Here is a 22,577-nt window from a genome sequence, read left to right as displayed (position 1 = left end):
CTCTCAAAAGCCACTAATAATCAATAGTCTAAGATATTTTGCCTGGCATTTAAGATGCTCCTTTCCATAAAGCTGCTTCAAGATCAGATTCTAAAGCTACCTTTAGTCAGCCTGAACCCTCTCCCTTAGTCAGTATCTTTCGTACACATTTTATACATTACACGTCTGAGAGAGTCACAGTGCATGGTCATATGTGTTGCATAAAGACACTTACCCACCATGCTATGCCCCCTCCTGGAAGAAGCACCTTTTTAGTTTTTGCATAAAGGCACTAAGTGGGCCAGTGGCAACCCTGACCTTGAATACCTGCTCTTGATCCTTTATAGGATGACATGCCACAATTTCAAGGCCCTTATAAAGCCTTTTCCAACCTCTCCCTTCCTGTAGCACTTAAGTATACTACTCATTTGCAAATTTTTTTTGGTTTTCTTGACATTTTATTTTAGTTTTTGAAATGTTTACCTATTTCCACATAAATTACAAGCTCTCTGAGGGCAAGCACTAGGTCATTTGCCCTTTTCATCCCTGGTATACAGCATCCACCATAGACAGGTAATAAAAACACTTAAAAGTGATAACCTTTCCAGGAAAATATAAGCAGGACAGGATTTGTGTCAAAGAATGTATCACACATAGCATAGTCAAACATAAGTTTGTTTTCCCTTCATTAAACCTATCACTTGACGAAGAGTAACATGTATTGGAAGTCCCTACCAAATCTCTCAAATTAGGAGTCACCCATATTCAAAAGACTTAACTGCTCAAAATACTGCTTGGAAAATAACATTAGCCTAAAATAATCCCAATTAATATTAGTCTGGGGTGCTCTTTAGAAATTATCTAATGAGAATGGTCAAAAAAAGAAGAAAAAGACATAAATGGATTTAATAACTTTTCAAAGGAGTATGACTTTATAATTGAAAGTGTTCAATTTTTATCATAAAGAGGTCTTTTAAAAATGGATATTTTGTATAGGCAACAAATATAGGAAGAAAATAAGAACTATATTAGTCTTATACAAGCAAATGGATACTTACAGCTTGGGATAAAAAATCTTTGAGCACAGTGTCATACACAGACACAGAAAGTGCTTTATTCTCTGTTTTATTAAGACAAGTGAAAATAACTAACAGATAACACTGATGTCAAAGGAGCAAAAAAGCATCCTGTGGACAAAATGCCATATTTCTAAAATTAATAAAGTATTTTATATAGCTAAAATAATAAGCTAATTATTGTTAGAAGAGACTGACCTATTTTACCTACAGCCCTAAAAATCATCTGTATCCCTATATATGCAAGTTGGCCAAAAAATTTTTCTTGGATCTCTTCATTGGGAAAATGGGGCACTGCTTAGATTCACATATATTCATTAATCATTATATATCTCAAAGAATATTGCATACACACGTAACCAAACAATTGTTAACAAGTCACCAAAAAATAATTTAAATGTTAGATAGTAAATTCACATGATGCTTTACTCAACTTGGAATTTAGTTATGAAATTTAATTTAAAGTAATTACTAATAAATAGTTAAGCATCAAAGGGAAAAGATGGGTGCTTATTTAGTTTGGTAAGGAATATAATTCATAACCAAAGTAAGAGCATTAGGGAAAAAATTAGTATCTCATGTACAAGAGCATAATACAACATTAAAAATATTACTTTAATTAAACAGTCAACAGCAACTTACTCCACATAGATGGCATTCAGCTGCTGTGACAAAGACAAATTCTTGGTTGCTAGAAAGCTAGCCAACTCAGCACATATGACTGCGGCACTGACTCCATCTTTGTCCAGAACAAAAGGGCAGCACATGTAACCTGCAGAAAACATGCATCAAACACACAGCCTCAGGAGCTGGTTCCTTAAACACTGTGTAAAGTCACATATGTGTATGCATCTGTCTACTGCATGTTAGAGGTCATACAGTGTTGAGTACGTGGACACTTCTCATTCACCACCATATGTTTAAGAATCTAGCCCAGTGCCTAGCACGTAGCAGGCCTTCAAGAAGTACCTGTGGGATAATCTGTAAGATTTTCCCTCCTAACCAGATCATGTCCATTTGCTAGGTCCAGTCCAATTTCACTGCACATGAAATTATTTCCTGTTCTCGTCTATGCTTTCTTCTTTAAATACCAATAGTTCTTTCTGCTTACATTACTCATCCTGACACCTGACCTAAACTCCTTTGTGTGGTTACTTAAATTCAATCTCCAAATAGATCAACATAAGCTGCAATGGCTAAGGCTGGTGTCATCCATTTCTCTCAATCTCTCTGTACCAGATGTGTAATAAATATTTGATAAACCATTGTAAGAAAATCTTAGAAGGAAAAAATTCTTTTTCTTAAAAAATAAAAAGCAGTCTGCTAAATCTGATAACAAAAGAGCAAAAGTGGCATTATTCCCTTCATTTACTAAGCAAATATTAATGTGTGTTTGTGCCGCAAGAGACATACAGATGAATCAGAAGAATATGTATTATATGATCAGTATAATGTATAATCATTTTTACTAAACCCATGGCTAAAATACTCTTGGCACCAATATCTGAATTTTAAATGTCTGTAGCTAGCTCTCCTTTCTATTCCTATTGACAGACGATCTTGGACTGGCCTTGAAGCTGTCCTTCTGGGTGGCCATCGCTGTGATCACAGCCCGACAACCCATCTCCTTTCCTCCGCACAGATCCTCATGTCTGCTTTCAGAAGGAGAGTGGACACATTCAGCCTGGATGTCAAACACCACAGTCGAGGAAACATTGCAACTCCCCAAAATATATGGATTCCTAAGCTAGCAGCAGCCATATGTAGGACTTCACTGTTTTCATCTGGGGAAAGCATTCCCCTTCTTAAATTAATGGCTTGGTTATTTGTAACTATTCCTTTTAGGGAAAAAAAAAAAAAAAAGGATCTGAGATGCTAAATTTGGAGTAGGACAGCTCAACTCAAGGGACAGTTACACAAGCACTGCAGAAACAAAGTAAACTGTATGGTCCCGTTTTTCACTGTTGACCTCTTGAACCCAAATCCAAATCCCTTTCCCATAAATTTACATTCCATATATTAATCGATTCTATCACCATCATTATCACTTCTTACCAATAGCTTCTTCAAATGCAAATAAAACATTTTTCCCTTGGTCTATTAGTTGTTTGGCTCTGTTTCCCATCCACTTAAAGCCAGTTAATGTTTCCTAAAGGGAAAATCCAAAAATAAAGAAAGGGCTCAGACCTATGGAGCAAAAGAAAGGGAAAGGAGCACATCTCACCCACTCCTTACCTCAAAATGAAAACCCTCCTTTAAGGCAATGGCCCGCAAGATTTTGGAGGACACAGTGCTGGATAACATGTACGTGTCTTTGAGGGCACTGAGATCTTGGTTCTTTTCTTTCCAAGAGGTAAAGAGCCACCAGCCCAAAAGAGCTCCCAACTCATTGCCTGAAAACACTTTCCATTCACCACTGAAAGAAAAAGCAACCTTTTCATTCCAGAGATCCCAAGGAAAACATTAAGAGTCAGTGGGACAAGACAACATAAACAAATGTGGGTCACAATGGTGTCTGCAAGACTATTCTTGTTATTCACCACCTTCAAATAACTGGTCAGAAACGTGACCGCCACTTCACAGACATCTGAATAGCTACCATGCATCAGTCAGTTTGCTTGCACAAAAATCCTATCTTTGAGTATAAAGTAAGAACACCAGTGATGATACTTAATGTTTTTATTTTAGTCCCCTGCAAAGGTTTTGGTTTTAAACATACCAGGAATATGCTGGCAAAATCCCCTCCAAGCATTAATGAAGTTTGTGTATCTCACTTTGGACAGGTCCATATTGCTGATTCTAGAGGGTGAAAGCTAAGCATTCTTTAAGATCAAGCTCAGTACTAAAACTGACCACCAGAGAGCAGATGTGTAATACATGTTCTTTTCTGGAGAGCAGATGGCTGGGAGGTAAACCTCACCTACGGCATTGCATCATGTTTACTTAACTTTCTAAGAACTGTTACAGAATTTAACCATTTTTATTATAATCTAAAACCCTAATCCTTCATTGGCGCCCCACTGCCCACAAAACATCACACACATTCATTTGCCACATGAAACTACTTAGACTTGTTTTCCCACTTACTTGCTACTCCTATGTCGATGGTCAAACTTGTCTCAAAAATTGTGTCAATATGCCAAAGGGATCCCTCTCTGGTCTTCTCACCTCAACATTTCCTGGAAAGTCCAGCTCTTTACAAAAGCTTTGGCAAATAGCGGACTACAAAGCCAGCACCCAGCAAAGTGCTGTGCTCTCATTAGATACTGAGTCTTTAATTCTAATAAAATCAATTTTAAAACAAGGCAAGAATTATAAATAGTAATTTCAATTCCAAACACATACTGGGTTGATTTACTCTGCTTTCTGTTTGTCGCTCGTGACCCACAGATCAGCGGCTTGCTTTCTAACAGGGGACTTGATAGAGGGCTCAGGGACATGATAATGGGAAATATTTCCAAATAGGTCCAGTCTCCCCAGAAACATTTTACTTCTGAAAATATCATTGTTTATATTTTCTATTATATAGATCATCACAATTAATTTTACCTGTCTTGCTTTTCTGCTACAGCAAGTCTATCAGCATCTGGGTCATTTGCCAAAACAATTTTGGCCTTGGTTTTGTTGGCCAGACCAAAAGATAAAGTCTGAAAAAGAGTTTGAAAATGAAAGATTACTTAAATCAAGAATTGAGCATATTGCAGTCTTTAAAATCCTTTAGCTCTTTAAGAATGAAAAGAGGACCTTTCCTGAACTGGGGCTGAATTTTATTTCTTGAGTTGGTCCTGGATGGCCTCAAATTATCTTCCTAAACCAGAGCTCAGATGATGGGGCAATCGACATGGGACCCACACGTGCCTGTGTGATGAGCTCCACGTATGACGGCATATGTGGGGATGGACTGGTATTCCCAAGCTTTCACCATGGGATGAACCTCACAACTGACCCAAAATAAACCAACTCACTGAATATCATCATTACCCTAACCTTTAAAAAGTTTACAGGTACCATAATTTAAACAGCACTTCATACCAGAAAAAAAATCACAAGGTATAAAAATCATAATGTGATAAGCCTCCATTCCATTACTGTTTCCTTCTGGCATTACATGGCAAAATTAAATTTAGATTAAATTAATCAAGTTAAATTTAACCACCATTTAAATTTTAGCTTTCAATTCTTGATACTAGGTTGGCTAATTTGAAAGTTCCTTTAAGAAATTAATAACCACTAAGTGTAAATATTTCCAATGATGAAGACATTTTTTTCTTCAGCACACTGAAAACATATAAAAACTTGTTTTGCTTGTTATTCATAGTTTTGAATATAAAAGGCAGATTTTATGATTTCAAAAAAATAGATTTACCAAGACGCCTTTTCCCTCTTCGGGATTTGGGTATTTCACGGTTGGAAACTCGGGATCAGGATCTTTCTGTTCGGGAACAGCCTCAGGAGGAGCAAAATCAAAGGCTTGGAAAGCTGACTGCACAAAGTCATGACCCACGCCGTGCACAGAAGTGTGCACAAACTTCACCGTGGTCTCCTTGTTCACGCTCCTAGAATCAGACACATCATGAACAGTGATAGAATATACATATACGGCTCTCAAAACCAGAAGGCGTGCAAAACCAGATTCTTAAGAATGGAAGAAACTGATGGAATAAGAAAGTCCCAAGGAAAATAAATATCTTTCTTAACTCCATTAAAAAAAAATTAAACAAGACATATCCACCCTTCCCAAATATACACATACATCATCCCACAACACATTAGTGTTTTAAATCTTACTCTGCGGCTATTTTCAGCAGATCTGATTGCATTTAGATTTTGTTTTATGGTACGGCTTTCACTTGTAGGGTGGGATAAAAGAAAGCACCCCACGGGTCAGGTTCCGGGCCAAGACTTGTGGCTCCCCAAAGCAGTCCAGAGCTGGGCTTGTGCCACCTCCAGGGCTCTGCATGCTCTTTACCAGTTTCACAATTAATTTTCAGAATGTTCCTTTTAACTAAATGAGACGGACTATCCCATACCAAATATCCCATTAAAAATAAAACACTATCAAGTAACAATGCTGTTTGGCAAAGTGCCATGTTCTAGGGACTTAATATAGAATAATAATATACATAAAAATAAAAATAGAAATCACATAAAGGTAAGCATAAGACTGTTAAAAATTCCAATGCTGACTGCTAGAACTTGTTTTTTCTCCATTTCTTTTGGAAGTCAATAAATGAACAGGTTCTTTAAGAACAAAAACAAGAGTATCCTTGAAAATAAAGTATACCTGGAAAAATAAACATGCAGGATTAATGAGAAACATATTTTAGAATATTGAAATTCATTATAAACCTACAGTAATTAAAAGTTTATCACCAGAGATGGAAAAAAAAAAAAAAAAAAAAAAAGGCAGATTAAGGAACAGAATAGATAGTCCAGAAGTAGATATTTTCAAAAGAGAAATGTGTATGAGAAGCAGTAAAGCACAGAGATTAATTAACATGCTCTAGAGACAGACTAACTGAATTTGAATCCTGGGGCTCTGCCACTTATAAACTATGTGACCACTGGCTATTTACTTAACTCCTGTTTTCTCATCTATAAAATGGCAATACACCAGAACCTACCCTCAGCATGAGTGTGAGAATTAAAATGAGATTTAATTAATTAATACAATGTGAAGGGCCTACAGTAGTTTTATCTGACATACAATAAGCACTCGATTAATGTTAGAAATTGTTTGATAAAGGTGGCATTTCCAATCGGTCAAAAAAAGAAAGATTCTTCAATTTACGGTTTTATGCAAATCCTTGAGGAGGGAACTAATCTGGTTTCCTTCACACTTTACAGAAAATCTTCACACTTTACACAATATTAAAAATCATCAATGACTCAAAAGATTTAAACATTACAAAATGTAAACATGAAGTTCTAGAAAAAAACAAAGGGGTTTTTTTCTTTTATTCTTGGAGTAGATTAAGTCTTCCTAGGTATGATATAAAACCCACAAGCCATAAATTAAGTGACTGATAAATATTTTCAAAAGTTTTTAAAAGTCCCAATATAACAAAATAACAAACATAACAAAATAAAAAAGCCCAAATATAAAAACAGAAGGGAAAATAATATTTGAATTAAAGAATAGTTTTCTATATAAATAAGAGGTTTTACAAATAAAAAAGATAAATACCTAGAAAAATATAAATCAAATAACTACAAAAAATGTATTCATAATTAAAGAATACAAATAAAAGTGAGCTATTACTTTCATCTACCAAATTGGTAAAAATTATGAAGTTTGATAGTACCCAGCGTAGGTAAAAATGTGTGGATCATATACTGTTATATACCATTGGTGGGAGCGTCAAATTGTGTTAATATTTTTAGAAAGCAATTTGTTAACTGCTAACAACTTTATCAATGCATACACAATTCTGCTGACAGAAATTTATCCAATGGATATATGCAAACCAGTACTCAAGGAATTGTGCATAAGAATGCTTACTTCAGTGCGACTTGGAATAGCAGAAAAGTGGAAAACCCCTAGTCTTTGCGAGGTTAAATCAGAGGGGCAGAATGAAAGTTCACAGATATTTTGTTTGGATTATCCACAATTTTAAAAAATGGGTCACAATATTTAGAAATCAGACCAGGAGATTTCACATATAAAATCTAGGTTTCCAGTTTCTCTTGAGGGAAAAAAAACAGATATTCAGCCAACTCTGGACTCACAATCCCGCAGTACAACACTCAGCTAGCAACAAGAATGGCTGCTCCCTTTAGATGAGATTTGGGTTCTACATTCTACACAGGAGTCGCCACTCCCAGGTGACCTAACAAATAGATTATTAGAGACCACCTAGAAATTCCTTTTCTTTAATCAGTGGTTTCTTGCAAGGGAGACAACAGAGAGTGGTGGGACCTGGAGAATATTGGAGAAGGACAATCCTATCATTCAGCTGGTGTGCTTCTTACTGCCTATCACTTGGATGTATCAAGTCTGTGTCACTGGCTTTAATAAACAGGTAAGCATCCATTAAAATGAATGGGAATTATATTGGGAGCTACTGATGATTCACTTAGGATAGGTTGTATGATGTGTGAATAAAACTGTTTAAAAAATACACAATAGAGGGGACTAAGGGGTATGGGAGGATTTGGGTTGTCTTTTTTCTTTTTATTTCTTTTCTGGAGTAATAAAAATGTTCTAAAATTGAAAGAAAAAAAAAAATGAATGGGTCAGTTCTACTAGGCGCTAACAGAGAAAAGTATCCAACCCAAATTAACTGGGGGAAAAAGGCGTAGAACAAACTATACAAACACTACATTCCTATTTATGTATGTGAAATACACTGTACATATATCTACTTTTATACGCACAGAAAAAAAATTGGAAAGACATATGATGAAAATGTCAATGTTTCATATTTGACATCTTTTGTCAAGTGACTTTTCATGTACATAAATATATATTTACACACACATACACACATATATACATACATACATATGTATATGAATCTACAGCAAGGATCAGCAACACATGGCCATGGGCTGACCATCTGTTTTTGTAAATAAAGGTTTTTTTGCATTCACTCCTTTATCTACGGCTGCTTTTTCTGCTACAATGGCAAAATGAGCAGTTGTGACAGAATGCATGTGGCTGGCAAAGCCAAAATATCTACTGTCTGACCCTTTAAAAAAATTTGCTAACTCCTGATCTTCAGCCTCTAAATCAGATGCAGCTACAGTCTATGTACCAATTAAAAGAAAATGTAATGAAACTGATAAAATTTGGGCTGATTAATTCAATTCACTTCAAGGTGAGTGAAGACAACTCATTTACCTACGAAAACAGTATTTCTTAAGGTCTTCAAAGTAGTCTTTATAGACGGAAGCACTCGGGTCATGAAGAAGTGAACTGCCATCAATCAGAGAATCGTCCCAAGCTTTAGGCCATGGCTCCAGATTTTCTTCAATAGCTTGAGAAATCCCTTTATCATGAGGAGAGATGATCTGAGCTCCATTATCCCAGTAGACCTAGAGAATGCAGTAACATATCCAGAAGATGTTAGGCTTAATGGGAATAAAGCCTCAGTGACCTGTGCTTCCAAATAGTAAAGGTATCAGATTTACACAGAAGGAAAAAAAAAATTAAAATACCTTGTAACCGTTATCCTGTTTTGGATTATGGGAAGCAGTTATCATGATTCCAGCACAAAGTTTCAAATGCAATACTGTGTAGGGCTGCAATATAGATAACAAGACCAAACGTTTTTAAACAAAAAATTAGATATGCTTAAACTGCCTATCATATGATGTTTATTTGAACCAACTTATTCTCTTTTAATAAACATAATATCACATATAACGTGTAATTCAATATTTTTTGTGCCACACCCAAGTACTATAATCTTATTAACCTTAGAACTAACTAGCTGCTCAAAATTCCAGGATGTAAACTGAAATAAGAAAGGTGACTGATTTTCTAGGTGCCTTTTTCTCATTCTGTCTTTTATTGATAAAGCTGGGAAACTCTTCAAACAAAAAGACTGCTTAGTCTTTCATTGCACATTCTTTTAAGCCTTCTGCTGGGGACAGGAGCTTTTGATTTCAATTTTTCCCCTCCAACTGATTACCCTTCTCTTCTTTCCCCCTACTTGCTTTTAAGGAAAAGATTGAGGAAAAAAAGTTGAAGAAATGGAGTATTCTTACAGCTCATTTATCTCCCACTCCAGGCTTAAAGATCCTTCCCTTATATTTCCACCTAACTCCAATCTTTATAAGACTACTTTCCAAAATGGGGAGGGGTAGATGTATTCCCCTTATAGATGCATATTAGATTTACTACACACAGACAAACTGAGATTTAAACATTTGTCCCTCTCCTTCCACCAAGAATCACTGCAATTATTTGTCCTCTTAGGAGTATGTCACATACCTCAGGTGTGTTGGGCAAAGAAAAGGACCACCCCACGGTGTTGGAAAACGTTTATGAGACACTAATTTAATTCATGTGTCTGATTTTAAAATAATAGCTTATCTAGTATAGAACACAATGAGGATTTTTAAGATATTACAATTCTCCATCAAATAATGAAAGCTGAACTAAGTTTTGATACTTGAACTCATGACATTGAATGGTCTACTGGATTAGTTATGGTCTAGGAGGTGCCGCAGCTACCTGTTAGTGCACTGGAGAATGGCAAACCTAGAACTAGTGTAACTTCTCCTATATTTACACTGTCTCATTTTTGTTTGATGTAAGTAACTGCAATAGAATCATGTTTGCAGCTTAATTTCTAAAAATATATATATTCTCAGCATCTGACTCTACTCTTAAAAGTTCTGTCTACTTAAATCTAACAGCTGTCACGGTACCTACTCACCACTTCTTTCTTCAGATTTGATAAAAGTCTTATTAAAACATGCCAAGTATGCTTTTTGTACCGTTCATGATTAGTATTTAGAGTGAGACATTTTTTATAAAAAGCTGGTTCACCAACTTCTCAAAGATATTCATCATATGATAAATTTTGAGTTGATTTCAGATTTAGACCCAAGAAGTTTTCTAATCGTAATAGTTTGGAAAAAATGAACTGCAAACCAAATTAAAAAACAAAAACAAAAACATTTTGCTAGCTTGCTAAGATTATCCTTAAAATGAAAGCAAAAGGGAAACTGCACTTTTCTAAAGTCAATTCTCATGAATCAGAAGTTGAGTATCAGTGAAATATTACTAGGATGTGGAAGAAATATTCCTGGATAGAAAAGAGAATGCCTGATAAACACCAAGGAGCATTTTAGTCATTCGAATACCCAAATCCCGACACAAAATACTGTTAAATGGAGCCATGTCCAATTCCCAATCTGGTGACACGAAATTATAAAAGGATACAGTTACTTACCACAAAGGGAGTTGGGGTTATATTAGAAAAGAGGTACACAGGAATGCCCTGACTGATAAATGTGGTTGCAGCAAGTCGGGCGAACCTAGAAACGCAAAGGGAAATGGGGAGAGTTGGACAGTAGAGTGGTCAGGGCTGCCGTGATGGTAAAGGAGGAAACGAATGCCTGAACACTTCTTTAGGCCAAACACAGCATCCAGATCAAGACAAACGTTTATTATAAATTTGCCTAGAATATCAAAGGAAGCTTAGGCATCATCTCATTGCACTCCGTTGCTTTACAGAAAGGAGAAACTAAGACTGGGAAAGGCCAGGCAACTTGCCCTGTGTCCAGCACTTAGCAGCTGAGCCGGGCCTGTACCCAGGCCTCTGAACACTCCTCTATCTAAGTGGTTCTCAGCTGGGCGGATCCCCCACCCCGGAAACATGTGAATGTCTGCAGGCTTTGTTGCTTGTCTCACTGGGAAAGTGGGAGGAAGCAGGTGCTACTGGGTAGAGGCCAGCGATGCTGCTAAATACCCCGAATGCACAGGGCAGCCTCTCACAACCGAGAATCGTCAAGCCCAGTACAAAGTCACATGTCGGCAGTGCTGAGGCTGAGAGCCCAGGACCAAGCCTATCACAATCCAGTATACACCCTGCAGACTAGCATTTGATCAGATGTTGTCTTATACAAAATCATTAGGAACCCAGAAACAATCTTTATACATCTTGGCTCCAATCAGACTATAAGCCCTTAAAATATAATACTCAAATTTCTGACATGTTTCTCAACTTCCACAGCAATTGGCCTAGGACAAAACACAGAACACAGCATCAAATCTTTCTTCATGTTTCATACTTTACCACAAATAAATGAGCAATTCACTTCCAAAGAACGACTCTGTGCCATTACAGGATTAAACCAGCAGATCATTCACTCCCTCCCTAAATATTTCTTGGGCACCAGCTCTGTAGAACACTATTCTGGGAGCTGGCTGGGTATAAAGAGAAGATCTGTGTACTTTAACAATTCAAGTGTCAAAATTCCTAAGATCAATAGTAATATAAAAATGTTTTTGACGGTAAAATAAAAAAAGTTTTTAAATAGGGGAAAGTCATAAAAATAAAATCCAGCAAAACAATTTTAACTAAAAAGTGACTAAAATCCACACTATATTCAGTAGAAGGCACAGACGTCACTATTACCCTCATGAAATATTTACCATGTCTTTAGGATGACTTTAATAAAGGAAGATCTTAAAAGCTGGCAAAGGAGGCACTCAATGTGAAATATGATAAATATATATGTGATATATATATATGAGCTAACCTACAAATATGCACAAAAATGACTCATGTTCTCTGCATATGCTTAACAGTTGTTTACATTCCCCAACAGATATTTAAAATTTGAAGATTAAAGAACTAATAAACATTTGTTTAGGTAAAGTTCTACAACTGCGGTACTTTCCAGCTCTTCAGTAAGATTCCACTTGCCCATCATGAATATTTTACCATGAATTGGTTTAATACTGATTCTCTGATCTCTAAATATCTTGCACATTGTAGATGATATAAAGTAGCACATTTCATCTTATCAAACTCTGGGACTTGAACCATAAACTTGAATAAAATCAGTAACATCAGTCACTTTAAGGAATTGATATGCTCTAAAGCCAGAGCAAGAAATATCTTCACCTTAATTGATAATGTCAACATATACCAAGGATGTGTCAGTATAAAATAAAGAAATTTGAGAAGCTGATCAGGAAGAGCTAGCCATATATATACACTGTGCCTGCCCTGGTCAGAGGATGCAACACATCCCTGTGTCAGGCAGAGCATGCTCGCGATCCAGTTCTTTGAACAGCTAAATTTCTCACTGTAAAATGATAAACTGATAGGACTGTGATTCCAGTTGATACTATACCACTCTCTTATGGATGTAGTTCATGTACATCCATCCCAGAGAGCTACACCTTCTCTCTTGGTTTACTGACTAAAATCACAACTTTAAGCTTGCAAAAGTGAAACTAAAACTATCTTAGATGCCATCCCTGAGTCCAGTCTGGGGGCTGATGTCATTTGATGTTTTTTGCCCTGGCCAAACATTTGTTCCTCTCAATGCTTTCTCTGAGATTAGAAGCTCCTGAAGCAAAAAGACTAGGACTCTATAAATGCATTGATATTAGCATGGCCTTACAATTAAAGATATGACTAAGACATGTTCTGAAATGATTAAAAAAATTCATTATAATAAGGAAAGTATTGAAGTAAAAAAGAAGGTCATGGAACATGGGCCAAACTCAGCTGGCTGCCTATTTTATAAACAAAGTTTAATTGGAACACAGCCATTCCCACTCATTTGCATATTGTGTAGGACTGTTTTTGTGCTATAACAGCAGAGTTGAGTAGTTGTAAAAGACTGTATGGCCCACAAAAATGTGAGCTATTTACCATCTGGCCCCATTAGAGATAAAAATTTGCTGATCCCTAGAGGGGGCATCCTTAGATTAAATCATGGTTTCTCCTCCAACTTTGTGATCTCAGGGCAAAGAGATAATAGTACATAACTAACATGTTGTTTAGGATTAAATGAGTAAATATCTAAGTGCCAATCCCAAAATCAGCACACAAATGAGTGCTGCTATTATTATCATCACCATCATTCAACTATGGTTACCTAAGAGAGAGTCCCATTGGTTTGGGAATTACAAGAATGCAGCTTGGAACATGTGTTCCAGAATGGAAGCAGATCGTGAGGCTTATGAACAGCAGCAGATACAAAAATTTACGTAAAAGAAAGAAAGTAAGAGGGAGGCAACTACAACTTTCAAAATTTCTGCATTTAGATGGGTATTAAATTCTAAACCATCTAAATAATTTTGTGTCCTGAACCCAAATATAAAACCAGAATTTTTAAAAGCTGAAAACCAAATTTACCCACCATTTTTATATTTAAGCAGTTTAGCTAACAAATACAATTAACAGTCAAGCTATTAAAATGGTATTTAAAAATAAAATCACATTCTTAGGAAATATACATGGAAATATTAAGTGTTCAAGGAACATGATTTACACAACTTACTCTCAAATGTTTAGGAAATAGATATATGGATAGATAGATAATGGACAGACAGACAGATGGAAGGATGGGTGGATGGACAGAACGATACAGTAAATGAGGCAAAATGTTAAAAGTTGGTGAATCTGGATATCTGAGTGGGGGGTATGCTGAAGTTCCCTGTTTGGGTTTTGTATAAGTTTTGCAAGTCTCCTATAAGTTTGAAAATATTTCAAAATAAAAATAAATAAAATCACAAAATACACTACAAAAAAATAATTTCCTAAAAATGTTTAAATACCTTCTGCTGCTGCCTCCACTTGCTGGATGAGCTCGAGCATCAAAGCTGATGACTACGCCTCTTTGCTTCAGGTCACTGAACTGTTTTTCCAAGTATCTGCAAAATCCCTAAAAATTCCCCACAGAGTCAAAGAGTATATACATTTAACACATGCTGTATATGAGAAAATAGCAGCTCTTACTTATTGTCTGTCTGTATGTAACAAGCATTGTGCTGGACATCTTTTTTAATGCAATTTTATTGAGATATAATCACATCACATACAATCATTCGAAGTATACAGTCAGTTATTCATAGTATTGTCATATAGTTGTGCTTTCATCACCACAAACTTTGAACATTTTCATTACTCCAAAAAATAAAATTAAAATTAAAATAAAAAAGAGCATCCAAAACCTCCCATTCCCCTCCTCCCCTCATTGTTCATTTACTTTTTTTTAATTAAATTCAGTTTTATTGAGATATATTCATCTACCATACAATCATCCATGGCATATAATCAACTGTTCACAGTACCATCATAAAGTTATACATTCATCACCCCAATCTATTTTTGACCCCTTTCCTTACACCAGAAAGAAGCAGAATAAGAATAAGAAATAAAAGTAAAAAAGAACACCCAAATCATTCCCTCCCATCTCACCCTATTTTTCATTCAATCTTTGTTCCCATTCTTCTACTCCTCCATCCATACATTGGATAAAGGGAGTCCGATCTACAAGGTTTTCATAATCACACTGTTACCCCTTGTAAGCTACACTGTTCCACAATCATCTTCAAGAGTCAAGGCTCCTGGGTTGGAGTTTGGTAATTTCAGGTATTTACTTCTAGCTATTCCAATACATTAAAACCTAAAAAGTGTTATATATATATTGTGTAAGAGTGTCCACCAGACTGACCTCTCAACTCCATTTGAAATGACCTCTCTGTGCTGGACATTTTAAATCTATTATCCCAAACCTTAGATTAACTTTGCCAAGGAATCCCATTTTTCAGATGGCAAAACTAAGACTCAGGAGAAGCCAAGTGACTTGCCCAGTTTCAGACACATGAGTAGTGGAGGCTGGGTTTTGAACACAGTCTGATTAGAGAGGATTTAGTGTAAGGTTGTCAGCTAAAGCTGCTCCCGAGAAACTGAAAACAAAGCCAAAAAAGATGGGCGGGGAAGGATAAACCTTCAGACAAAATAGTGCAACCAAAAGGGAAAGGGGGGACAAAGAGAAAACAGGCTGAAGAGGCTAATGAAAAAAACTTTACTAAAGAGGATTTGCCTGCAGAAAATGGAAAAACCAACAATGAGGAGAGTCCAGCCTCTGATGAAGCCAGAGAGAGAAAGAAGTGAAGTCTGATTAACATGTCTTAGTGGTCTCTGCATCTCCCTTCTTGGAAAATCCAGAGGAATACTTTTTATTTTTATTTTTTATTTATTTTTATCAACTATTTTGTAAATGCAAGTTTTTTAGTAACTCTAGAAACATTTTAAAGAGGATCAGAATCTTACCTCATCCCATTTTTTAAGTGTAAATGCTCTCTTTTTAAGAGGTGAAATCATTTACTGGTTGTTTATTTTTTGGTACAACTAGAAAATAGTGGGATATTGAATTATGGGAGGCGCTGATTATCTTGGATGTCAACTTAACATTCCATAGTTGTGGGGTAGGGAGGGAAGCAGTTTTTATTTTCTATAATGCAACACACACTAAATGGCAATTTATAGTCAGTCATGCATTTAATATATCTTAAATATTTTAAATTACTTCTATTCTAACCCACCCCACCCCCTTTTTGTGGTAGAAACATTTCTTAAAGGAAGCCATTCCCTGATCTTGTCTCTACCTGTCAGAATTGTGTGTATTCTATAACATCTTTGGTAATGAAAGTTCAGTTTTCCTAATACTTTGTTTTGTGCTGTGAAAGACTGGAAATCTGAATATGTAATGTGCATGATATTAAATTGTGAATTAGCGGGACTTAGCTACATAACAGCTTATCAACATTTGAAGAGACTGGTACTTGATACCTTCCTTCTCTTAAGGAAAATCTGCCTCCAAATTTTAAGCCAAGAAGTCACTGGAATAACTTCAGAAAAGAATTATAACTATATGACCTTTTAGATTTTGGGTAACTGAGAATTATGTACAAATGGTTCATAACATCTCTTTGCTGACTCTCAAAACAACCAAAAACAATTTCAGTTACGAAAGGCAAAAATTATATAACAGAATAGGCTCTTGGTAATTCTGACAGAAAAGCTTTTCAGCGTTGGTATCTGTACAATCATGGCAAAAATTACAAGACTATAAAAGTCGGTCAGCTTATAATGGAATGAAATCTCCATGGGGTAATCTGTCTGTTTCAGTCTTTACAATATCCCCAATGTCTGGCAGATAATAGGCACTCAACATATCTGTTAAATGAATGAATGAATGATGGGTGCTGTATGAGTTTTGAAATAAGTATTGCTTCAACCAACTGCACAAGCCTTACTTTTTAGAGTACGTGCCAGTTTGAATGTATTACGTCCCCAAAAACGCCACTTTCTTTGATGTAATCTTGTGTGGGCAGCCATATCAGTGTTGACTACATTGTAATTCTTTGAGTGTTTCTATGGAGATGCGCCCCACCCAACTGTGGGTGATGACTCTGATTGGATAATTTCCATGGAGGTGTCACCCTACCCATTCAGGGTGGGTCTAAATTAAATCACTGGATCCATATAAATGAGATGACAAACAGAAGGAACTCAGTGCAGCTGTGAGTGACATTTTGAAGAGGAGCTACAGCCAAGAGGGTCACTTTGAAGAATGCACAAAAGCTGAGAGTAGCTGCAGATGAGAGACAGTTTGCAGACGGCCATTGAAAGCAGACTCTTGCTCTGGAGAAGCTAAGAGAGGACAAACACCCCAAGAGCAACTAAGAGTGACATTTTTGAAGAACTGCAGCCTAGAAAGGAACATCCTGGGAGAAAGCCATTTTGAAACCAGAACTTCAGAGCAGATGCCAGCCTCGTGTCTTCCCGGCTAACAGAGATTTTCCGGACTCCATTAGCCATCCTCCAGTGAAGATACCCTTTGTTGATGGACACTTTATGGCCTGAGGACTATAACTTTGTAACCAAATAAACACCCTTTTATAAAAGCCAATCCATTTCTGGCGTTTAGCATTCTGGCAGCATTAGCAAACTGGAACAGAGTAAATGATAATGACTCTCTGTGCCTAAGCAGGACCATATGATATGCCAAGAGTTAAAATAAATTAAGTGCCACCAAATACAAAAGGGGCCTGGGGATATATTGAGAGTAACTAAGAATTATAAAATAAACATGGTACCTGTGTTGTCTGAATGATGGTCAAGTCGTTCATTTGAGAAATTCCGGCCCCCATAGCAGCTCGAAGCCCAGCTGTCCCAAACTCCATGCGGGCTCCAAAACATTTTTGTAGTTCTTCTTTCTTACCTTCTGTAACTAGTTGTTTTACTGACTCTAAAGTTAAAGGATTCTGCAAAACAGAAATGTATATACCAGATACTGTCAGGTAAATAAGAGAATGAAAAATCTGAAATACAAAAAACAAAAACAAAAACAAAAAAACACCTCAACAGTAGTTCTAACCTATAGGGAAACCAAGACATATATTGCCTTTTCAATTTCCTGATACTTTTGAAATTTGAAGTATGAAGTCAGTTTGTTGGGCATTAAAATATAAGTATTGGCAGGTCTGGGTCCGGGTCTCTGAGGTTTTGTAGCCATGGCTGACCACGTCATGCTCTACAATGGCGCCAAGATGCCCAGGTGTCTGGGCACCTGGAAGTCCCCTCCAGGCAAAGTAACAGAGGCTTTGAAGGTAGCTATTGATGCTGGGTACCACCACATTGACTCTGCCCACGTGTACCAGAATGAGAACGAGGCGGGGGTGGCCATCCAGGAGAAGCTCAAGGAGCAGGTGGTGAAGCACGAGGACCTCTTCATCGTCAGCAAGCTTTGGTGCACGTACCATGAGAAAAGCCTGGTGAAAGGAGCCTGCCAGAAGACGCTCAGTGACCTCAAGCTGGACTACCTGCACCTCTACCTTATTCACTGGCCTACAGGCTTTCAGTCTGGGAAGGAGTTTTTCCCATTGGATGAGGCAGGCAATGTAATTCCCAGTGATAGCGATTTTGTGGACACGTGGGCAGCCATGGAAGAGCTGGTGGATGAAGGGCTGGTCAAAGCTATTGGAGTGTCTAACTTCAACCATCTCCAAATCGAGAGGATCTTAAACAAACCTGGCTTAAAATATAAGCCTGCAGTTAACCAGGTCGAGTGCCACCCGTACCTAACTCAGGAGAAATTACTCCAGTACTGCCAGTCCAAGGGCATTGTGGTGACTGCCTACAGTCCCCTTGGCTCTCCTGACAGGCCCTGGGCCAAACCTGAGGACCCTTCCCTACTGGAGGATCCTAGGATCAAAGCAATCGCAACCAAGCATAATAAAACCACAGCCCAGGTGCTGATCCGGTTCCCCATGCAGAGAAACCTGGTGGTGACCCCCCAAGTCAGTGACACCTGAGCGCATCACTGAGCACTTTCAGGTGTTTGACTTTGAACTAAGTAGTGTGGATATGACCACCTTGCTCAGCTACAACAGGAACTGGAGGGTCTGTGCCTTGATGAGCGCTACCTCCCACAAGGATTACCTTGATGAGCGCTACCTCCCACAAGGATTACCCCTTCACTGCTGAGTTTTGAAGCTGTGGCTGCCAGCTCTTCCCCGAGTAACCTCCTGTTTTTCCTGTCTCCTTTTTTCTTGCAAATGTGGTGTGACCTGAGTCCCCAACAGTGCATTAGTAGCCTGATGACTAACCAGCAGGGGTTTGCCCAGCTGGATGGGGGGTCTGAAGAGCAGTATCTGTGGATTAAAAGTCTCTTCCAGTTTTCTTTGCCCTTTCTTTTTGCCTAACTAGGAAATACAACTTTGAATACTCTTTTCTGACCAAGGAGAGGTAAAATCTATAATGTCAAAATAGTGCCACTAACAGCTGGGTTTTTGACTGCTTGGAATTGTATTCCTTTCAGCCAGACTTCTCCTTGCCTCAAATAAAAAGTGCTTTTGTGAGCCAGAAAACAAAACAAAACAAATCAAAAAAAAGTAAGTATTATTTTATTTTTTATCACGGCAAGCACTTTTGGAGAAATAGACCAAGCACCTGTTTCAGAGTACAATACCCAGAATAGAATCCCAGCCCCATCACTTACTGACCCCATGAATTTGGGCAAATGATATTGCTTTTGAAACTCTCAGTTCCTTCATCTGTAACATGGGAACAACCTAGAACTTGTGTTACATGGTGGTTTTGAGGACTGAGCTAATAATATAAAACATCTGTCCCTGCTTGGCACGTAGTTGCAATTAGTTTTCTTCTAAAATTCCCTCAAACTTTCCCAGAGAATGATGAGATTAATTTAAACCAAAACACTTCTTTTGTAGGTCTGTAGTTTGTACAATGCTTTCACATACCTGGTCAAATCATAATCTTGCAACAACTCCAAGAGACAGGCAAATAACAAAAACTCCATTTTACAGATGGGGAAGCCCTCTTTAGAGATTGAGCGACTTGCTTAAACTAACAAGCATTAACTTAATGCCTTTTCCACCATATTAACTGCTTCAAATATATACTAACAGGAATCATTTAAGCCCATTATATATCACCCTATTTTCTTAGTACAACAGTTACAGAAAACTTTAAGAATAGAGAAAAATGATGACAATCACATTAATTCCATAGCAGACTTTTACCTTAAACTTAAGAATTCAGGGCCACAATAGAGGAAATATTTCTACCTTACAGTCATTATGCAATTAGATGAACACTCAGGCTAGCCGTGGCCACATAATTAAACCTTGAAATGTTAGTGCAATAAAACTTCAGCTTTCTGGAATTAAGCCCACAATTACAGATGTTCCAGATCCAAGAAGAATCAAGTAAAACCCCACCCTTTCGGTTAAAAGAAATAGACACTGAGCAAAGAGCAATCTTTCTCCTTTCTCAGGTGCCCCCAACGAAGGGCTCACATCTCCTACAAAAAAGAAGCTCCAAAAATATTTGCTGAGTGAACGTGAAAACACAGAGACCTCAGGGTCACATCCAATATCTAGTGAGTCTCCTACTTATTGTGTAGATAAGGAAAATTCCAATTGACCTTTAATAAAAGACCAAGTAACCTGAGAGAAATCAAAGGAGACAGATAAGAACAAAAAGTAAAGCAGTCAGCAGAGATCAGAATCAGCTTGGGGATTACCAAAACCAGAACCAAAACCAACAGCAGAGAAAAGAACAGGGAAGACAGAGTGGAAGCTTCTGCAAGGAAGAGGGCAAGGCACCTCCCATCCCAGGGACCTCACCAACCTTAGGGGAAGCAGACGGGAACACCTAGCGGAGGAGGAGGGAAGGCTGCAATGCTTTAGCTGGAGCCCCCTTAGCTCATCCAAGGAAGATACAGCAGGAATGCAGGGGTGTCTTCCCCTCCAGATGCTAATCTCAAACCAGGGAATAAATTGGGAAAGGAAAGAACATGAGGAATGGTATAAATTCAAAAATAATAAAGGACACTATCCCCTCACCTCTACCAAAGGAGGTACTCTATATATACAGAGGCAACATTCTGTAGAAATTAGATTTTTATTTCTTCAAAGGAAACGTTTTAGGGAACAATGCATTACCAGCTCTGACAAAAAAAAATTCTAAGAACAGCAAGTTAATAAGGTATCACAAATGGAAGCGACTTCCTTTCATTAAGAAGCTCAAGGCTGTCTTTGGTAGAAAAGGAAAAACCACCCAACGAGTTGGTAGTAGCATCCTGGAAACAGGATCTGTGGACATTTTATTTACAGTGAGCAGAGAACTAGAAGGGCGATGACCCGGCCCCTGTTAAAGGGCTAGCAATATCATTCATTCATTCAACAAATATTTAGGCACCTAATTTGCACTGTCCCAGGCACTATATAAACCATGGAATTTAGTGAGGGGCAGGACTGGCTACCTAATTTGCAGAAGGGTGAGGCTCAAGTTAGAAAAGAGAGAGCGATGTCCGGAGCTAGGTCCCGGATTCTTTTCGCTCCAGCATCTAAGAGAGTGAGAGGAAAGAGGCTGGGAGTGGTGTCCAAGGGTTTCCCTCTCATCTTAGCAAAGTCAGAGTCCGGATGCAGGCTCCTGACCCAGAGAAACCCATCCTGGAGGACCCTCGTTTATAACCAATCTGGGAAAGGCGGACAGGAAGGCGGATCTGCAAAGGCCCCAGGTGTGAGAAGAACAGGCGGGCAAAGCCGTGCGTGGGGAAGTACAGCAGCGTGTTGAGGACGTGCCGGCGGTCAGAGTGACAGGAACTCCTGCGCGCCTCAAGCACGCAGAACCCCGACTCGCTCCCTTTGCAGCTCCGGCCGGCGCGGACAGCTGGCCTTGTCCCGGGAAAACCTTAACCAGGCAAACTCAGAACCTGCCATACGCAACCGGGCCCCGGAGGCCTGGCCGCTGCCGCATCCTCCTCCTCCGTCTTCCCTTGGAACCCGTGCGGCCCTAGGGGAAGGCGGGGAGGGAAGGGAGGAAGTGCCGATACTCGCTGCAGGAAACGCAGCGCCAGCGCGTGGGGAGAGAGAGGACCCAGGGCCTCCTCCAGGAGCTCTCAGCCCCTCGTCGCCCCTCACCTTGTCCCATCGCAGCCATCGGTCAATCTCCTGATCCAGCCGGGTGTCCACGCCAGGGTCGTTGCCTGCAGGAGCCGCTACAGCCGCCATCCCGGCGCAACCACTCTCAAGGCTGCAGGAGAACGCCCTTCCGGCCGGCTTTAGAGAGAAGGGAGCGGAGGCGGTGACCGGGGCGGAGCGAACCCGCTATTACAAAGCCCTCCAGGCTTGGCAAGTCCCTGGTGCGGCTCCGGGGTTGGGGGCGGGGGGGGAGTTGTTTGTGGGGCCCAGAGAGTGAGAATGTCTTCCCCACGACCTCTGAAGGGTCCCATCCATTCATCCAACAGCTATTTACTATTTCTACTGTGCGCCAGGTACCGTGGAGGGTGCTGGAATCCAGGATGACACGAGTGAGGATTCTGAAATTTATGTAGACATTCAGAGTTTGGAGAATAGGCAAGAAAATCTTGAAAAAGATCAAAGTGGGAGGCTCTAGAAAACAGAGCTATGGAACAGAATGGAGAGTCCAGAAACAAAACCACGTGGGTAGATAGTTTATTTCAGAGGTGGCACTACAGAGCAAGGGGAAAACACTTTTTTAAAATTAA

At 38.6% G+C, this 22,577-nt stretch overlaps 1 protein-coding gene and 1 pseudogene across 1 annotated transcript in view; one reads left to right on the top strand and one right to left on the bottom strand.

Annotated features, from left to right (window-relative positions):
* Positions 1-22,143, bottom strand: part of PGM2 (phosphoglucomutase 2) — a 35,877-nt gene extending 13,734 nt beyond the window's left edge. Inside the window, exons 1-11 of the mRNA XM_037829561.1 lie at positions 21,991-22,143; positions 17,638-17,805; positions 14,308-14,414; positions 10,961-11,045; positions 9,216-9,299; positions 8,899-9,092; positions 5,422-5,611; positions 4,605-4,702; positions 3,291-3,471; positions 3,111-3,204; positions 1,698-1,827 (exon numbers count right to left, since the gene is read on the bottom strand). Of these exons, the coding sequence (XP_037685489.1) occupies positions 1,698-1,827; positions 3,111-3,204; positions 3,291-3,471; positions 4,605-4,702; positions 5,422-5,611; positions 8,899-9,092; positions 9,216-9,299; positions 10,961-11,045; positions 14,308-14,414; positions 17,638-17,805; positions 21,991-22,080 (1,421 nt within the window). The 5' untranslated portion in view covers positions 22,081-22,143. The remainder of the gene's footprint in view (positions 1-1,697; positions 1,828-3,110; positions 3,205-3,290; positions 3,472-4,604; positions 4,703-5,421; positions 5,612-8,898; positions 9,093-9,215; positions 9,300-10,960; positions 11,046-14,307; positions 14,415-17,637; positions 17,806-21,990) is intronic.
* Positions 18,055-19,027, top strand: LOC119529030 (annotated as a pseudogene).
* Positions 22,144-22,577: the final 434 nt, after the last annotated feature.

This window comes from Choloepus didactylus, chromosome 3 (assembly GCF_015220235.1).
Source record: "Choloepus didactylus isolate mChoDid1 chromosome 3, mChoDid1.pri, whole genome shotgun sequence".
Taxonomy (NCBI): domain Eukaryota; kingdom Metazoa; phylum Chordata; class Mammalia; order Pilosa; family Megalonychidae; genus Choloepus; species Choloepus didactylus.
This window is presented reverse-complemented; position numbering and strand designations above follow the sequence as displayed.